The following is an 18,153-nucleotide window of genomic DNA, read 5'->3' on the forward strand; positions in this document are numbered from 1 at the left end:
TGTAATAGTCCTGATAAAGTGAGACTATGGGAACATCTAGGACAGTGAGGAGCATGCTTGTTTTAATATTTACTAAAGCTGCTATTCTGAGATCTAAGTTTTTAATTTTAGGTTTGTGATGATAATGATTACTTAACACAATTCTTTTAGAGAAATGGAAATTGATAGAATTCATTACACTTCTTAAATTCAATTCAAGGATAAAAATTAGGAATCTTATTTATTACATCCATGTATCTAATCCATTCATTTCCCTAACTGCTAGATGCCGCGTATAAAATTGCACTGCACCACTCATTATTCTATCCTAATGGGATTTTGTTCCTTATTTCAGAGATTAGACAATATGTAATATTGTAAAGAAAAATGACAAGCAATACATTCTTCATTTTAAAGTTTACAAGTGGTTTTGAGTACGACCTTAACATCTAGGGGATATGTAGCCTAAAACTATTCTAGGTCCTTTGTAAAACTTTCCTACAGACAGCATAAAAAGCCACCAAAAAAATAACATCATACAATAAAATTGACAAATGATAGGCCAGTATACACTGTAATTGACCAATGGTAAAATTTATACTTGCCTCTCATTGGTCGTTTTAACTGTATGACATCATTTTTTTGGAGGCACTTTATGCAGTCTCACTTTCCTTCAATGGAAAACCTAATCGGTTAAATTGTTTTGATTTTTGAGATTTTAACGGAAAAAAACTACACTTCTTGACAGAAAAAATAAGATACAATATTTCAGCAAATTCTGTCATCCTCATAGCATAAGGTTACCCATCATCTATTTCCTAATCAAATTGATAGATTTAAATAGGAGTTAATTAGAATGGGCATTATATAGTACGCAAAAAATGAAGCTTAAAATATAAATTAGTTTTTTTCACTTTTGTAATTCATTAACATTACCCTTAATCCCTGTAATACAATTTCCATATACACTATTACATACTTATTCTTGCAACTACACAATAAACAACATTAAATTATTAAAACGACCATGAAAATAAAGATAAAAGCTAATTTTTCTTATTAAATATGTATGTAGTTATTTTATGAATTGTAATAGCATTTATAAATGGCTTCATACATAAACAAGGACAACAGTATGTAAAATGAAATTAAATTACAAAAAAATAGAAAGTAGATGAGCCATAAAAGTCAAAGATATGACTATTTTTAAGGAAGAAAGGCACTATATATGATGAAATGAAATTATTGAATTAAAAAATATGTATCCATATTGATTCAAAATATACGTGTTTAACCAACTGTATTTCCTATAGAAATGCTTTACATCATAAAGAATGTTTCATAATTTGGATGCAAACTTCTTTTCATATTGTGGGGCAATAAAATATATTTCATTTTTTATTTTCTTTTTATGATCATTCTTTTGATAAGGAGGAACTAATAAATCTTTGAACTAGGGTTGGGCCGGATATCCGGTGTGGCCGGATATCCGGCCGGATATCCGGCCATTTTAAATATCCGGCCAGATACCGGATATTGAAACTATCCGGCCGGATATCCGGCTCTATAATTTTTTATACTTTACACCAAAAATCTCTGCTTTTTAAAATCTTAAATGGCTATAATTTTCTTATTATTGAAGCTAGAAGAACATTTTTTCTGAATAAGTTTAACTTTATGTAAATTTATATAAGATTTCTGAAGAAATTTTTTTTTACTACTTTAATATCTGGTAATTTGGCCGGTTATCCGGCCGGATATCCGGTAATTTGGCCGGATAACCGGATATTTGCCGGATATCCGGCGTTGGCCGGATATCCGGCCGGTTACCGGATATCCGGCATTTAAAATCAGCCGGATATCCGGTATCCGGTATCCGGCCAGAAAAGTATCCGGCCCAACCCTACTTTGAACAAACAAATAATTCCTTTGGGAATAGTCTCTTTTGTGGCAACGCCCCATAAGGAGCGATTCATCTTATTTTCAAAATGGCTTTAGATAGGTTATTTTAGGTTAGGTTAGGTAATTGCCCAGCAGGGTTAGGTAATTGACCCTGCAGGGTTAGAGCCCCTCGCAGAGACTAGAAATAGGAGAAACACTGCTGTGAAAATACAAAGAAACGCCTCTTAAGGGGCATTGTCACGAAAGGGATTATACCCATTCCTTTTCCTTAATAGTTTGGAACAAGCTTCATCTTCAATGGTTACTAACACTGGTTCTGAACCATGTATCTGTGTTAACATAAAATTAGTTGAACCTATTACTTTTTAAAAGCGAAGCTTTTCTATGATTAGGGTCGGTCCGTCCGTCCGAGATAGATAGCTTTTATTCGTTAATTTAGCCATGTTAGAATTGTCCTATCGATTTCAAACTTTGCATGATGATTCCTGTAGTAGTTAGGTACTTTTTAGAAAGCGTAGCAACTCTATAATCATTACCAGGATGTCCGCACGTCCATTTTAAACATGTTGATTTTTCGTCCGAGATAGATAGCTTTTATTCGTTAATTTAGGCACGTTAGAATTGTCCTATCGATTTCAAACTTAGCATGATGATTCCTGTAGTAGTTTGGTACGATTTAGAAAGCGAAGCAACTCTATAATCATTACCAGAATGTCCGTACGGCCATTTTAAACATGTTGATTTTTCTACATTTTTAACAACAAAATTTTATGTGATCTAATTATCCGTTTGATCTGGTTTTTGGTATATTGATTCCTGGGACAACAAAGAACAATATTATAAGCGAAGCAACTCTATAATCAAGTCCTAAAAATGTAAGTATGTCCATAAACATTATTCTGTATCAAGCAGTTTTCCAACAAATTTACTTACAATTTTGCTTCGACTCTTATATTTACTTTATATTCTGATTATTCAGTTTAGACACTATACAAATGTTAATGTCCGTTTGTCCTACCGTTTCAGTGCTTCGCTTTTATGGATGTTGTCATCCTTGTTATTTATGTATCTGAGGTTTTGAAACCATACTAATTATATATTCCTGTACAACTTTGCCATTGCTTACTTTCATGTGAATTCAAACTGGATATACATACACTTTGAATTATTTCTTATGGTGTTATAAAAAAACACCCACAAAAACAAATAAAATAAAATATAACACATTGATCTTTTTAGATATATATAATTATCCAATAGATATAATAATTACAATTACTTTCTCATAGTTATTTTATTCATATAATTTATTTTTTCATCATTACAAATATGATTTTTGTAAAGCTAAAGTATAGATTGCAAAAAAATGCAATCAATTGCAAAATTTACATCAAGTGATTATTTTTTATAAACAAAAACTTTGATGAAAAAAACTTCTATTAACAGAGGGTTTAACCTCCTCCCCTTTTCTCTGCCCAGAAAGGGTAAATATTGCATGTGGAAGGAGAATACAATAAAGTTGCTTCGCTGACGCGGAAAATAGAATTTTTGATTATTGTCAGAAAAACACAGGGATAATCATGTTCAATGCTTTTGGACCTTCACAAAAATACAAGATTTAAAGCCATACAAGACTGGATAAAATATCTATATCTTAAATAGTGTCATTCTGCAACATACAATTAATGGATTATTTTGAGCATAGGTTTTAAATATAATTGATCATGGTACACCTATTATTGTCACACCATAATACAAATAAAATGACTGGTGAAAATGTTGAACTGTTAAATAGCCTCTGACAAATAGCATGACTTTGCTACATTAAACTCAACCTTTATGGAGTTTCTTACTGCTTATTTCCTTGATGAAAATTTGACCAACTAATTCTTGATACTTGTAGAGTAGCACAGCTACCAGAACTATAAGAAAGAGCAAAGAAACATTTTGATGCAATTGTTGCGATGCAATGCTTATTGGGATATCAGTGGACAAATGTGTACTAAATCAGCCATTTGATAGGCTAGGTGGGCTATTATGTGTAGCTTAGTTTTTTATCCATCTCTTTAAGTCTGTTCAAATGCGTACATTTACACAAGTGTCATGAAAAAGGTCAATGTCTAAAATACAAAATTTATACGGAATTATATTTCAATCCTTCTTTTTCACTCCAGTGGCAAATGTCACTGATTTTGTCACTAGATTGATCACACACAAATTCAATGTTATTGGTAATAAAAAAAAATATTGCTTGAGTTTAGAAAATGCTCTCCATCTGCCCTTAATATCATTATTGCTCATACATTTGGTTGGGAATTAAACATTTGTAGTTGAATAGCAAGATTAAAAAAATAGACTTTCTATCAATATAAACTAATGTATGCTAACATAAATATGATATAGTTAAGAGAATAATAGAATAGCACCTTCAGTACACTTAGATTCCTCACTATATTGGGAGGCAATAAAAGAATAAAAAGATTCCAGTAAAAAATGGGATTTTCTTAACAAACAAAAAATAAACTATTTTTATTGATAAAAGAAGTCAACAAAATAACTAGTTTCAAGTTTACCAAAGATTTTTTGTTTGTAAAATTGCTCAAATTCATAAAATATAAAATTCATAAAACATATATAAAATGATAATATAATGATATGCTACTCTTATAATATGGTCCCTGATTGCCAAATAAATATTATTTCAAATTCATAGGACGATTTCAATAAGTAAATTAAGGACAACTTAGTGCTTTTCGTCAAAGGACATATTGAACAAAAAATACCCCCTCATCCCCAATTCCTTAATAAATTGAAATTAAGTAGCATGGGTAGTTTTTTTCTCATTTTTTATTATCTTCCATGGGTGGTGCCCTAACCCTGCGGTGCCATAAACCCTTTTTGGTTAATCTGAACCCAAAATAACCTAACCAAAACTAATACTGGAAAGACTCTTCCCGTATTTTCAATTCTGAGGGGAAAAAGCCGACAAAATATGCATATAAGAATAAGCAGAAATATTAAATATTAATCTACTGTTTCATAAAAATATTTTTTTTTTTGGCAGAGTAAACCACAATATTTCAACTAAATATTTTTTCCATCTGAAGAGATTAAGAAGGGATAGGGGGAGAAAGTGCATTTGGAAACAGGATGAAATATTATAACAAATTATTTGTAGCGAAAGAAAGATAATATGACATACCTAAACTCTCTTTCATCTTAATCATTAAAATTTAGATTAAGGCCTCTGAAAAACTTATCATTATACAAGCCACTTCAAGAGCTGTTCAAATCATAAGTATAAAAATACATTATAAATCTATTAAATTAATTATTAAAGCAAATCTCTCATAAAATAAGATTTCTTTTATTATATTGTTTTATTTTGTTTTACTTTGTTTCTAAAACTATTTCAAACATGTTCATTGTTTATGAACTGTTTTAATATTTTTTTCATATATTGGTCCCTTTGTACTTTTGGATTGGTGGGTTTTGAAATGTTACATAGTAATCATTTTTTATGTGAATCATCAGTATTCACATCTCTGTCCATATGTACCACAATGCATAGTTATAATTTGTGGGTTGTAAAATGTTACATAGTAATCATTTTCTATTTGAATCTTCAGTATTCACATCTCTGTCCATATGTACCACAATACATAGTTATAATTTGTGGGTTGTAAAATGTTACATAGTAATCATTTTCTATTTGAATCTTCAGTATTCACATCTCTTTCCATATGTACCACAATGCATAGTTAGAATTGGTGGTTTGTGAAATGTTACATAGTAATCATTTTCTATTTGAATCTTCAGTATTCACATCTCTGTCCATATGTACCACAATACATAGTTAGAATTGGTGGGTTGTGAAATGTTACATAGTAATCATTTTCTATTTGAATCTTCAGTATTCACATCTCTGTCCATATGTACCACAATACATAGTTAGAATTGGTGGGTTGTGAAATGTAACATAGTAATCATTTTCTATTTTGATCTTCAGTATTCACATCTCTTTCCATATGTACCACAATCACAAGGACTCTGGTAGGAAATAGACAACTTATTCATACGTACTGTACTAAATCAATCATTACTTGGACTAATTTAACCAAATTAGTTTTTTTTTAGGTTTTTGATATTTCATACAACCCCCTTAAGTTATTCATTACAGTAAAATACAATTTTAAAATTTATTTACTGTGTAAATATGCATAAATATGACGTTTTTACTGACAATTATGTTGATTTTTACTCAAAGCATATATCTTGTAGACAATAAAATGATTATAACTTTCGTTCTATTTAAGATAAATTGATGAAATAAAAAGTACATTCAATTTTATTAAGCTGAAAAGTAACTTATTGATATTAAGAAATAATAAACCCCTTTGAGTGGGGGAGGGGGGGGGGCGTTGAGTATCGAAATAAGAAACTAATGTAAATTTCTTTTCTATGGTCGGTTTTAATGATTCATATAGCAGCCAAACTGTTTTAGGCAATACCCATTTGTCTGTCTGTCCCTCTGTCTGTCTGTCCTTTTGTCTGTCTGTCCCACCACTTGTCTGTCTATCTGTCTAACTGCCTCTCTTTTGGATTTCAATGAATCATCTAGCATAGCCTAATTGTAATTTGTTAATGCCTCAAAGACTCTCTGTTACTATTTACCTGTCCCTCTGTCTGTCTGTCTGTCCCTCTGTCTGTCTGATCATTCACAGGTTCTCTATTGGATTTTATCTAATTAATTGTCTATTTTAGTAAAATTTTGATAATTCTTCTTGCTCGTCTGTCTGTCTATCTACTGAGTTTCTACCCTTGGTCTAACAGACTTATTCACTTAATTTATAAAAAAATTAGATTTAACTAATAATATGGTGGTATCTTGTACCAAGAGATACACAAATAACCTTGTGTTGAAAAAAAACAAATAAAAAATGATTCAATTTCTTCTATGAAAAAAAGTGTAATACTTTATTCTCTTTGTACATCAAAAATATGTTTCAAATTTATAATATCAGGTTATATTCCATTAATTTATTAACAACTAAATTTTTTGACACCCCACTTATGACTTTTAACAGCCCCCTTTAACTAAAATCAAGGGTGATTTTATTAAGATTTTACCAAACCTACTTTACATAAGAAATTTATTACATTTTAAATTTTTTTTTTATAAAAAGAGGATTGGGATATATCTCACTCCCAACATTAACTTTAAAAACTATTGTAAAATATATTAAAAGTTATAAACATATATCTATCAAGATCATTAAAGGAATTAACTCAAGTTTGAGGGGGGGGGGGGGCTTAATGCAACCATCTCGTAATCAATGCACAAATTGCACTTAGAATTCGAATTTTGTTACAAAACTTGGCATGAGTAATCCTTGGTACATCTATTTTCCCAAAATGGAACAAAAAGTTGCAAAAGTGATGGCTAACAGCTGGCGGCTCAGTCATTTAGCCGTTTTTGGGCTATATTCAGGGCATAACTATCATTAATTGCATAGGAATCAACTTTTTGAAACATATTTTTGCTTTAAATATCCATTTTTAAAATTTCTTGTACCAGCTGCTAGAACTGGCTGAAACTGGCTGGGAGCAGCTAAGAGTATGAAGAGTATATAGGGCTTGTGACATGTCTAGGGGTAGGTTTTTATTTTTACTGAGCTCAAAAATACTACTATAAATAGTGGGGGTCCATCCATTTGGCAGCTGGGGCTGTTACACAGACTGTTAAAAACCTACCTAGAGACACGTCACAAGCCCTATCTACTCATTCTACTCTTGGCCGCTCCCAGCTGTGCTGCGGCCATTAGCAAGCTGCCAAATGAATTTTTTTGTGGTATTTTAAAAGTTAATAAAATAAAATTAATGGTCTTCTTATCAATAAAGGGGGGTTTGGTGCTGGAGGGTGGGCAAAATTGATATATATTGAGCTAAAATTTTTAAATTTTTAAACTACCTGGTCCAGTAGTTACTGCATCTAAAAGAAAAACAAAATTAAAATTTTTTTTAAAGTTAGGTAAGAAAAACTGCAAAAATGGAATTTGACTTTGCAGATTTCTTGCTACACCTTCATATGTTATTATTGAGACTGCTCCATTTTTTTGGAAAATTTCAGGTTTATATTGACATACTAGAATTGAAATTTTGTAAAAATCTTTAAAATTGAGATCACACAAAAGAACTAAAAAAACATTCTTTTTGCAGATTTCAAAAACTTTGAAGTGCTCGTGAGGTCACAATTATTGCATCACAGAAAAAAATATTTAGCATGGGTCATTTTTTTGCTTAAATCAACCACATTTTTACTGGGGGCAAAAATTTTTTCATGGTGGGATGATTTAATCTACAATATATACTTTTGGCTGTTGACAGCTGTTCTCAGCCATTTTTGGCAGCGAAATCTAGAAATTAAAAAAGTGTTTTTAGTAATATGTCCTTGTCCATGACATAAAGTTATAATGTTAATTAAGAAAAGTTTAATTCAATGGAAATATTCAATTTTTTATATCCTTATAAGCCATTACCCAGCTGCCACTATTTTTGGTAGTATTTTTCAGCTCAACACCCCTTAAAACCTATCCCTAATGGATGATTCCTACGTAATTATTGCTGGATTTGCCCTGAAAATAGCCCAAAACTGGCTAAACAGCTGAGCAAACAGCCCTTAGCCATTACTTTTCCAAATTTTTGTTCCATTTTGGGAAAAAAGATCTACCAAGGATTACTCATGCCAAGTTTTGTAATGAAATTCGAATTTTTGGTGCCATTTGTGCATTGATTACATGATAGTTGCCTTAACCCCCCCCCCCTTAAGCTTAACTTTTTGTTAAATTTTGAAAAACAGACCTACTAAGGATTACACATGCCAATTTTCATAACAAAATTTGGATTAATTGATTATGGGATGGTTGCATTAACTCCCCCCCCCCCCCTACATATGTATGAGAGTTTCCTCATGTCTCAATTTACTAATTAAAAGTTGTACAGTACAGTTGTACAGAATATTGCAAGATTTTTTTAGTAAAGTCTGGTAATTAATTTACCTAAAAATAGATAGCATAGAATTATCTGAATCAGTGACTTGATTAAATACACCCTCCTTAAACACCCCCAACCCCACTTTATTTTAAGGGGTGTAAATTTATTTCCTTTATACCCCCTTGGAATTTATAGAGGGGTGTATCTGAGGGTGTAGGCTCTTGTCAAGAGGGTGGACATGGGTGGACACCTAGGGAGGTGTATCCATCCCCCTTAATTTTACAAGGGTGGTGTAAACAACCCCTATACCAACCTTTTGCACGCCTTTGATCTTAACTATACTTTTAAAGTACATAAAGTTGTAAATTCAGTAACTATTCTACAAAAATTATCTTCCTAAATTGATGTATGATTTTCAGGGTAATCTCCGGTGGACTAAACATTAAAATTTTATGGAAAAAAAGATATCTTTGGAACATGCATGTCTTGAAATTATCCCCCCTTTGTACCCAATACGCATTATTAATTCTAAGTGCGTCAATTTTGCGTTTAAAGATACCCTTAGTTTAAGCATTAATTTCTCCAAAAAATGATGAAAAAAGATAAATTTTTTTTTGATAAAATGATAAAAGTATATGTAAAATGAAATAACCAGCAAAAAAAATTACAAAATTACGTTAAATAGAACGAAAATTAGAGCGTTTTGTATGCCTTATAAAATGCGTATTTCTCATGAAAATTGTAACGATTTAGTGTGTTGAGTAAAATATTTACAAACTTCCCGCTTTTATATGTAGCTAGAGCCTTTGTGCAATGCATAGTTAGAATTGGTGGGTTGTGAAATGTTACATAGTAATCATTTTCTTTGCATCTCTTCTGTAAATAACGTTTCTTAGAAGCGTAGCTTCTCAATCATTTACTCTGTCTGTTTGAATTTTGGTTAATGGTTGAATTTCACCAATATAACATTGTCAAGACTGATTGCTTATTACAGAACTGTTGTTTTAAGAGCTAAATCAAAAGGCTGATGTTTGTTATTTTATTAAACAACCAGCGCTCACGCCCCAAGAACATCAGGGGTACTTCAGTTGGATGGGAAAAGTCACCCCCCCCCCTCCCCCCAACTCTTTTGATTTGTGTTAAAAAAGAAAATTTAAGAAAAATGGAAGGATGGTCAAATTCATTGGGAGGGTGAAGATACCCTCTCAAAAGTAGTTAGAAACTGTCTGGACCTATAAGAATCTTTACAGTCAAGGAAAACCATATTGGTTCAGCATTTAGCGAGAGCCATCGCGAATAATAAAAAAAGCTTACTATTTATCTAATAGGATTACAAAATGTTATAATATCTACAGCATGACCATCAAAAAAGTATTTTTAAGCATCTGCAGCCCTTATTTCTCAATGAATTATAAAAAAATGCATATGTCCTTGTTCTCCATAGTATTCCACATAAGTAGATATAAAAATATTTTTTTTACCTCCATTAACACCGGAGATTTTTAGAGCTAAAGTTTTGAAAAAGTGACTGAGGAAAAAGTAACTTTTAACATGAAACGACTTTTTTAGCAAAATTAAGGTAGAAATCCTTTTATTTTTGTTACTAGCAGAAACTTTATACAAAAATGAAATAAAAAATTTAGTTTTTGAGTAAAAAGCATTTTTTTACACATATTTTTTGAGTCTTTTTAGTTTAATGATATTTTGAAAAACTTACTTATTAGGCAAAATTTTTTAAGATTAAAAAACCAAATAAATCTTTATGAATATAGCAGGAAAATTATTTTTGTTTCACAATCCTAACTTTAATAACAAAAAAGTTATGAAGAAAATAAAATTAAAACATAATGATTTTTTTGTCTAAAAAGCTTAATTAATCCCCTATTAAATTATTGAGATGTCAGAAAAGTAGGCGGAGCAACTGTCATAATTAATCCTTTTCTCAAATAAGGGTTAATAAATAACCTAAAATTTGCAAATTATCAATTCATTCAGTAGTATTTTTTGCCATTTAAAATTTATATTTTTTGGTGGAATAAAAAAGAAATAATTAGTTAACTTGTTTTTCTTTGTGTCTCATTATTCAGTTGCCAGAAAAACATAATATAACCATCCAAAAAATAAGAGAAACAAAAAAAATTCTTTTTCTTAGTCACTTTTTCAAAACTTTAGCTCTAAAAATCTCCGGTGTTAATGGAGGTAAAAAAAATATTTTTATATCTACTTATGTGGAATACTATGGAGAACAAGGACATATGCATTTTTTTTTAATTCATTGAGAAATGAGGGCTGCAGATGCTTAAAAATACTTTTTTGAGGGTCATGCTGTACATATATTGTAATTTTTAAAGGCTGCACTGCTACTAGAATAAGGGGTAGCTAATATAACAATCAATTCTGCAAAAAAATCACGAAACCTTTTAAAATATTTAGAAGTATATTTTGTTGTCTCATGTAAGTGAAGAGGGGTGGGTAATAAGGGGAGGATAAGGGGAAGGGGGTTGTAGTGATATTTTCCTTTAGAATTGTTTGTCAGAATATTATTCCCTTGCCCCTGACTAGAAGAAATTATTCTTGTTCTTATCTATTGCACAATTAGTAGGTTAAATATAATTTGGTTATTTCATTAGCGAAAATAATTGCCTTTTTTTGTTATACAATTAAAGCGGTTGCAACCCTAGCATATTCGAAGAAAAGGGCAAAAAGAATCACAAGACTAATAAGAATCTAAAACCATTCCAGGACCTATGTAAAGTTGACCTAAAAACGAAAACTTAATTTTTTCAGTAGCAATTGAATCTTTACTCATCTACTATAATATATTTTGTCTTTAAAACCTTTGATTAGAACAATTTTGATATCAAGTCTTTAAAATAAATTCAGAATTACCATTATGGATATTTTTTTCTTTTTGTGGATAATGACATCCTTGTCAATATTTGTGCATAGAAAAACTAGAAAATAAATATTTTACATGTCACTTATGATATGCAAGAGTATAACTGTAAAAACTTTTATTCCCAGATTTATTTGCCATACGGTGTGTCAAATTGTTTACACAAAAAGACCTGTTTTTTTCTTCTTCAAATATCAAATAGTGGAATCAAACTGATATTAGGGTATAACGATAGGTTAGTCCCAAGCAGTTTTATCGGTTAGTCACCCGCAAGGCAAGCGTATTTAATACAGTAAATGGGTGAACACCATTTGGATTGAAATTCAATTTAACATTATAAATTACTAAAGTAAAAGAATAGAGGGGTCAAGAGCTACATGTAACTTTCCCCTCAGGGCAGGAATCTTTTACCGATTTTGTATTGAGTCTTAGAAATCAGCCAATAGCGTCGGAAAAAGAACAAAGATGAATTTACTTGCAGACGAAAGGGGTAATTGACACTAGGGGTAGGTTGTTGTCTGGATTACACATCTTCATATATTTATAATTTTCTATTGAATTGAGAACCATTTTTGCTTATTTCACGGATTTTGAATGAACATAGGAATAATAAGCATTTGTCATGTGTAATCCTATGCCAATATGATTTAATAGCTGCTTGTATTATTTGTTATACATTTGTACTCTGCGTATAAATATTACAGAATAAGGGCAATCAAAAATCCTTTTTTGTTTTAAATTAAAGATTTTCTATAATTAGGGTTGATCTTCCATCCAAAATAGTTAGCTCTTGTCGTTTATTTGGGTGTGTTAGAATTGACCTATCGATTTTAAACTTAGCAGCAATACATTTGTATAAATAAACTTGGTATAAACAGTAGAATAATTTTTGCTATAAGCTGAAAATCTCAGGGATAAGGGATGGGAAACGTAGGAAAATATTATTTCAGGCCTATTTCAAGCCTAGGCCTATTTCTAGCCTAATAAACCAGTTTTGGGATAGCGCAGTGGTTCGTATAAAATGCTAATGAAAAAGCTGTGTGTGTGTGTGTGTAGATAAAGTATAGAATCAAATTCAGGTAGCTAGTTTAAAGTAAAAAACATAACTTTTTATAAACCTATATATTAATGGCTTTTGTTAAAATGAAGTTTTTTCTCTCCCAAAATTTTTTATCTTTTACTTTGGTAATTTGAACTGTCAGAAAGCTATCGTTGGGTTTCCCTCAGACAGATTTTAGTTTGTATTATTTGCATTTTTATTAATGAGTAAAAATTTTATTTGAAAATTTCATTGCTAATTAAAATTCAAAATAAATAAATAAATATGCACTTGGGTAACATTCTATCAAGTTCTTTGGATACTATACTGGATATAATGTAATGATATATCTGTACTGTGTTGTATTGTACAAAAATTAGGGTGAAGGTGTTGTATCATTTCCGTACTAAATTTTTAAAATTCAAAATACAACATCTAATTTATAAACTACCAAATGAAAATTCGTAGCTACCTTCTTTCCAAAAAAATAATCCCGTTATTTTTGTTTTTTCTATGTGGCCCTTTTTTAATGTTTAACTATAAGCAGATTTAATAATTAAACTAATGTGATCTAACACCATTTATATTTATTTTTTCGTAGCAGACGAAATCATTATTTTTTCTATAATTGTCTGCTTCTAATTGGTTTAGAGCGGTAGCCAATATGAGCCGTCCGCCAGTAAGGTCATTAAATTAGGCAAATGGTAAAAGTTGCATGATCCCTTTCAAAACCAGGCCGAGACCTAATTTATGGCCAGGTTTCCTATCCCTTATCCCTGGAAAATCTAAACCGTTTATTAAAAATCTTCATTTAAGTTTACATTTTTTTTTATTTTCAATTTTGATTTCCAATTTTGATTTTAAATTTTGATTGGTTGTTACATAAATTTAAGTGTCCACTAATTGTAATCTACAGTAGGGGTAATTTTGTATATCATCATTGGGGATGTACACTAATTTATCGGCCATTGTCTTATCCCTTTAGAACCCTGGTAAGAAATAAAGTTTAGAAAGGTTGGCAGAGCCCAGCAACAATTTCATAGAAAAAGAACAGTTGCAAAGTTTTCTCAAGCATCACGGGTGGAACACTAAATCCTTAAAGTAAAAGAATCTTTGTATGTCTGCACCGAAGGATCTCGGTAACCGCTGAATCTATATAGTTCTTATTTGAAGTGCAGCTTCTTATAGTTCTGGGAAAGTTTTTAACTATTAGGGAAGGGTACCACCACCTTTCCTATAAAATTGCACACCCTCAATATTTTTTTAGTTTTTCTTTTCAAAACTTAGATGAAAATTAGGTGGATTCGACATCTTTCCACCACCTTAAGTGCCCCTAGAGGCTTCAATGGGGCGAGCATCCAGTATTATGTATAACATCATGGGTAATACAATTCTTAATACATTTACATAAACTCTCAAACAATTAGAATTGAGAAGGCTTGAATATGAATAAAGCGAAATATATTTTTTACAAAGAAGTGTGTTCTTACTGTGTAGTTAGCTCTAGCCGCGCGTTTTTTGAGATAATTATAAGCAGAAGATGTGACCCTAGAATCTTAGAGGATATAAATTGGACGTAGAAAATAGCCTAAAACGAACCTACGTATTGAATTTAATATGAGTCATGTCTAAAATTATCCTGGAATATAATATATGAAGCTTCCCTTAATTCCCTAAATAATCCCTACTATATACTCTGTATTTAAATATTATTTTTAACAGTTAATCAAATGCTAGTTTAAAGTCAAACCTACATAAATAAAGCATCTATTTAGTCAGCATTTTCCAGTATGGCTTCGAAACCGATTAATATCAGCTGGATTAGATCCGTTTCTAAGCCATACTGAAAAATGTATAGCACCGTATTTCAGACAATTTTCCACGAATTTTAAAATAAAAGTAATAAAATGACACCAGTTTTTAATATCCGCTGAAATATATTTCTAAAACGATGCGATTAATAACAATTCAAAAGTTTATTTATGATACAAACTTCATACTTTAAAAGTTTTAAATTTGATTGTTGATATTGAATCAAATATACAAGTGAAACGTTAACAAAATTTTGATAAGCTGAGATGTTTTAAATTATGGGCTTTACCTTTGATGCCCTGTCCTAAAGGTTATTTTTATGAAACCCTGGGATAAGTAAAACCAATGACTTAGAAGAAACCTTATAATTAGGTAACAGAATCAGTGTGGGTGTGTATCTGTCTGTACCTCACAGAAGGATCTCACTAACCGCTATGGTTCTCCTTTAAAATGTAGCTTAACATGTGTTCTGAAAAGGTTTATAACTATTTTGGGAGAGAGTACCACCAACCTCCAAAGAGAAATCACCCCCCAAAGCTGCTAGAAAACTTAAAACTTTAACAGAACAATACCGTTTTCACATTTTAATATGACATACTCACGGACGGACAGGCAGACAGACATGCAGACCAGCTAGTTATACTACCATAATACAATTATCTTACCTGCATTTGGTATAATTGAGATGAACACTATGACAGGACACACAATATAACTCACTCGCATCTTTACCATTATCCAAACATTATATAATTCTGAAATTAAAAATGTTTTATTACTGTATATTTTTAAAGAGCCAAAGTGGCAAGTGAGATTATAATTGATAATATTTGGCGTAACACGTAGCGCATCCGCTCGTTTTTGGGGAGGTGATAGGTTTGAATCTCGGTCTGCCAGGCGTCATAACTTGAGATATAAATAGTTATAGCAGGGTGAATGCCTTGGCCCCAAAACAGGTGTAGCTCATTACCGTGTACATTTAGGACTTCTTAGACAAAGGTCGTTCAATCAAAGAGTTGGTTGTTTGATGAGCGAAGGAAGGCTTTACATCGCAATTATAAGATGCGGAATATGTTTCAAAGTGCGTGAAGAGGTCTAGTAGAACCCGAATGGACACCTATTTCCCTATAGGCATGATTAAGTGAGATTATAAGTTTCATTATGACGTATAAACGCTTCAACTTTGTGTTAAAGAAAAAAACATCAACTGTCTTTCAAAAATATATAATAAAATTTACCTTTCGATATTTATGTTTATTACAATATATTTCATATGACAGAATGCTATACAATGCTATATTTGGTTCCGTTATCGCTATAATGTATCACATTACGTTTTATTTTCAAAACTTAATAAGAAAGTTTAAAATCGATCAGATGTGTGTGTGTGTGCATGTTAAAGTTTCATTTAAATAAGTCAGGAAAGACGGAATGCAGTTTAAAACTTTTTTTATTTGTTAGAGTTTGACCCACAATATAGTTTGTTACAGTCAAAATATATGCTTTTTTATGTGTAAAAAGTCTTTAAGAAAATACTTTTTCCCTTTTTTAGCTAGCAAAGTATTAAAACAATTATTTTTTATTTGATACCTTGTAAAAAGATAAGCATTTTTGTGTAAACCATATGGATGGAAATATCCTAAATTAAACAGTAGTTGCGCTACTTAAAATGTAAGGTTATCAAACTCTTCAGATAAACATACACACACATTCTCATTCTTACACACACACACACACAGACACACACACACCTACAAACTCGCGTGTCTAATTAAATTTACACTAGACTAGGTTGATAATGCTTTTAAGCTTCTCTCTCTCTCTCTCTCTCTCTCTCTCTCTCTCTCTTTAATTCTTTCTTTCCTGTCACTATTAATTTCTATATCTCTTTTATCTCCTTTCATTACGTCCCGGATCTATTGCAGTTCACGGTAAAATGTTCCTGGAAGCAATTATCTACAAAAATAGATGAACTTTAAAGACTGCCAGCGGACAAACGGCTTAACCTGTATATTATATTAGTACAAAATATTAACCGACATAAGAAGGCCTATTAATAATTAGGAATAACCTTTACTCAATAATGCACAGTTATCAGTTATAAATGCGCGAAAAGGCTTGTTTTCCACATGTTTTCTTAAGTCTAGCTCTCCCTGTGTATTAATTAATTGTAAGCTTAATCATGCAGCTTATACGTTCCGAAGTTTGGCAGCTAGTAGCCTTTAAAGTTAATAAATGTTTGTAGATAATGTTACAAAGAACGTTTTACCCTAAACTGCACTTGATCCTGTTTCTCTATCAATTTGTTCATCTTGCCAGGGGGTTGCATTGTTTATTTGTATGTATACCATGTTAGACCCGGAAGTATTATGTTGACTTTAGATCATAGGTCTGCAGAAGGGGGCAGGTGTCCACCCCCTGTCAATATTTAGATGTAAACCCCGCTACATCCCCTTGACAAGGTTCTATATTCCCCTGATTCAGCCAAGGGTGTCAAGATAAAAAAAATCACACCTGCTTTGCGGACATCTATGGCGTGTATACCCCCCCCCCCCCATGACAATAAAAAAACTCATATTGTTTTCTGTAATACACCCCTTCAGTTTTAGCTCTGCACCCCCCCCCCCCCTCTAGCAAACTCATCTTTACAGGGAGTAAGGGAGGGGACAATGGATCGAATATTCAATTTTTAGGAGTCTCAGACTTTGGGGACTGGCTTAAAGGGAATGTGCAAGAATTTAGCAGTTTCTGACTGAGTTTGGGGACTTGCGTGCGCATAGAATGCCGCTACTCGTTATGTATGTTTTGAATATTGCAGACAGGGAGAAGGGATAAGGGAAGTGGGGGGAAGGGAAATAAACACTCGTTGTGTTAGTTTGGAATGTAGCAGACGGGGATAAGGGAAGTGGGGGGAAGGGAAATAAACACTTGTTGTGTTAGTTTGGAATGTAGCAGACAGGGAGAAGGGAGAAGGGAGAAGGGAGGTGGGGACAAGGGGCAAGGGATATAAACAGAATATAAAGGGGCAGTCATATTCTTGCTAGCAGCTGGCTGGGTCCAATAATCTTTTAATATAAAAATCACACCAAAAAACCTCAATATATTTAATCAAAAACAAGTTGTGATTTCACTTTACATGACGCTATGGAAATCTAATATTCAATTAACAATCCCTTTATAATTTCCTACAAATTTATTGGATTAAACTGGATTTCATGCCCTTTCTTTGATAACTCTTATGTTGAATTAATTGCCCATTGTCCCCTCCCTTACTCCCTGCATCTTTAGGAAAATGCTTTATATATGTCGTCGAGTGTCGATTATAAAATTTTGGAAATAGTTGTTAGGGTTGACTTATATTATTTACCAATATAAAAATAACAATTTTATCCTTCATGTAAAGCTATTCAAATAATAACATAAGATCTATACTTTAATGTTGATATAACAACAAGACCAAAGCCTAACATATAAATTTTTGTAAACAGATTATGTGGTGGATTTATGAATTGAGCATCAGTACTTATAGTCT

At 31.7% G+C, this 18,153-nt stretch overlaps 1 protein-coding gene across 1 annotated transcript in view; it reads right to left on the reverse strand.

Moving 5' to 3' along the window:
* Positions 1–15,372, reverse strand: part of LOC145312169 (neural cell adhesion molecule 1-like) — an 85,658-nt gene extending 70,286 nt beyond the window's left edge. The window contains exon 1 of the mRNA XM_080151356.1: positions 15,287–15,372. Within this exon, the coding sequence (XP_080007482.1) occupies positions 15,287–15,356 (70 nt within the window). The 5' untranslated portion in view covers positions 15,357–15,372. The remainder of the gene's footprint in view (positions 1–15,286) is intronic.
* Positions 15,373–18,153: the final 2,781 nt, after the last annotated feature.

This window comes from Acartia tonsa, chromosome 2, assembly GCF_053477335.1.
Source record: "Acartia tonsa isolate MP-2025a chromosome 2, ASM5347733v1, whole genome shotgun sequence".
Lineage (NCBI taxonomy): Eukaryota > Metazoa > Arthropoda > Copepoda > Calanoida > Acartiidae > Acartia > Acartia tonsa.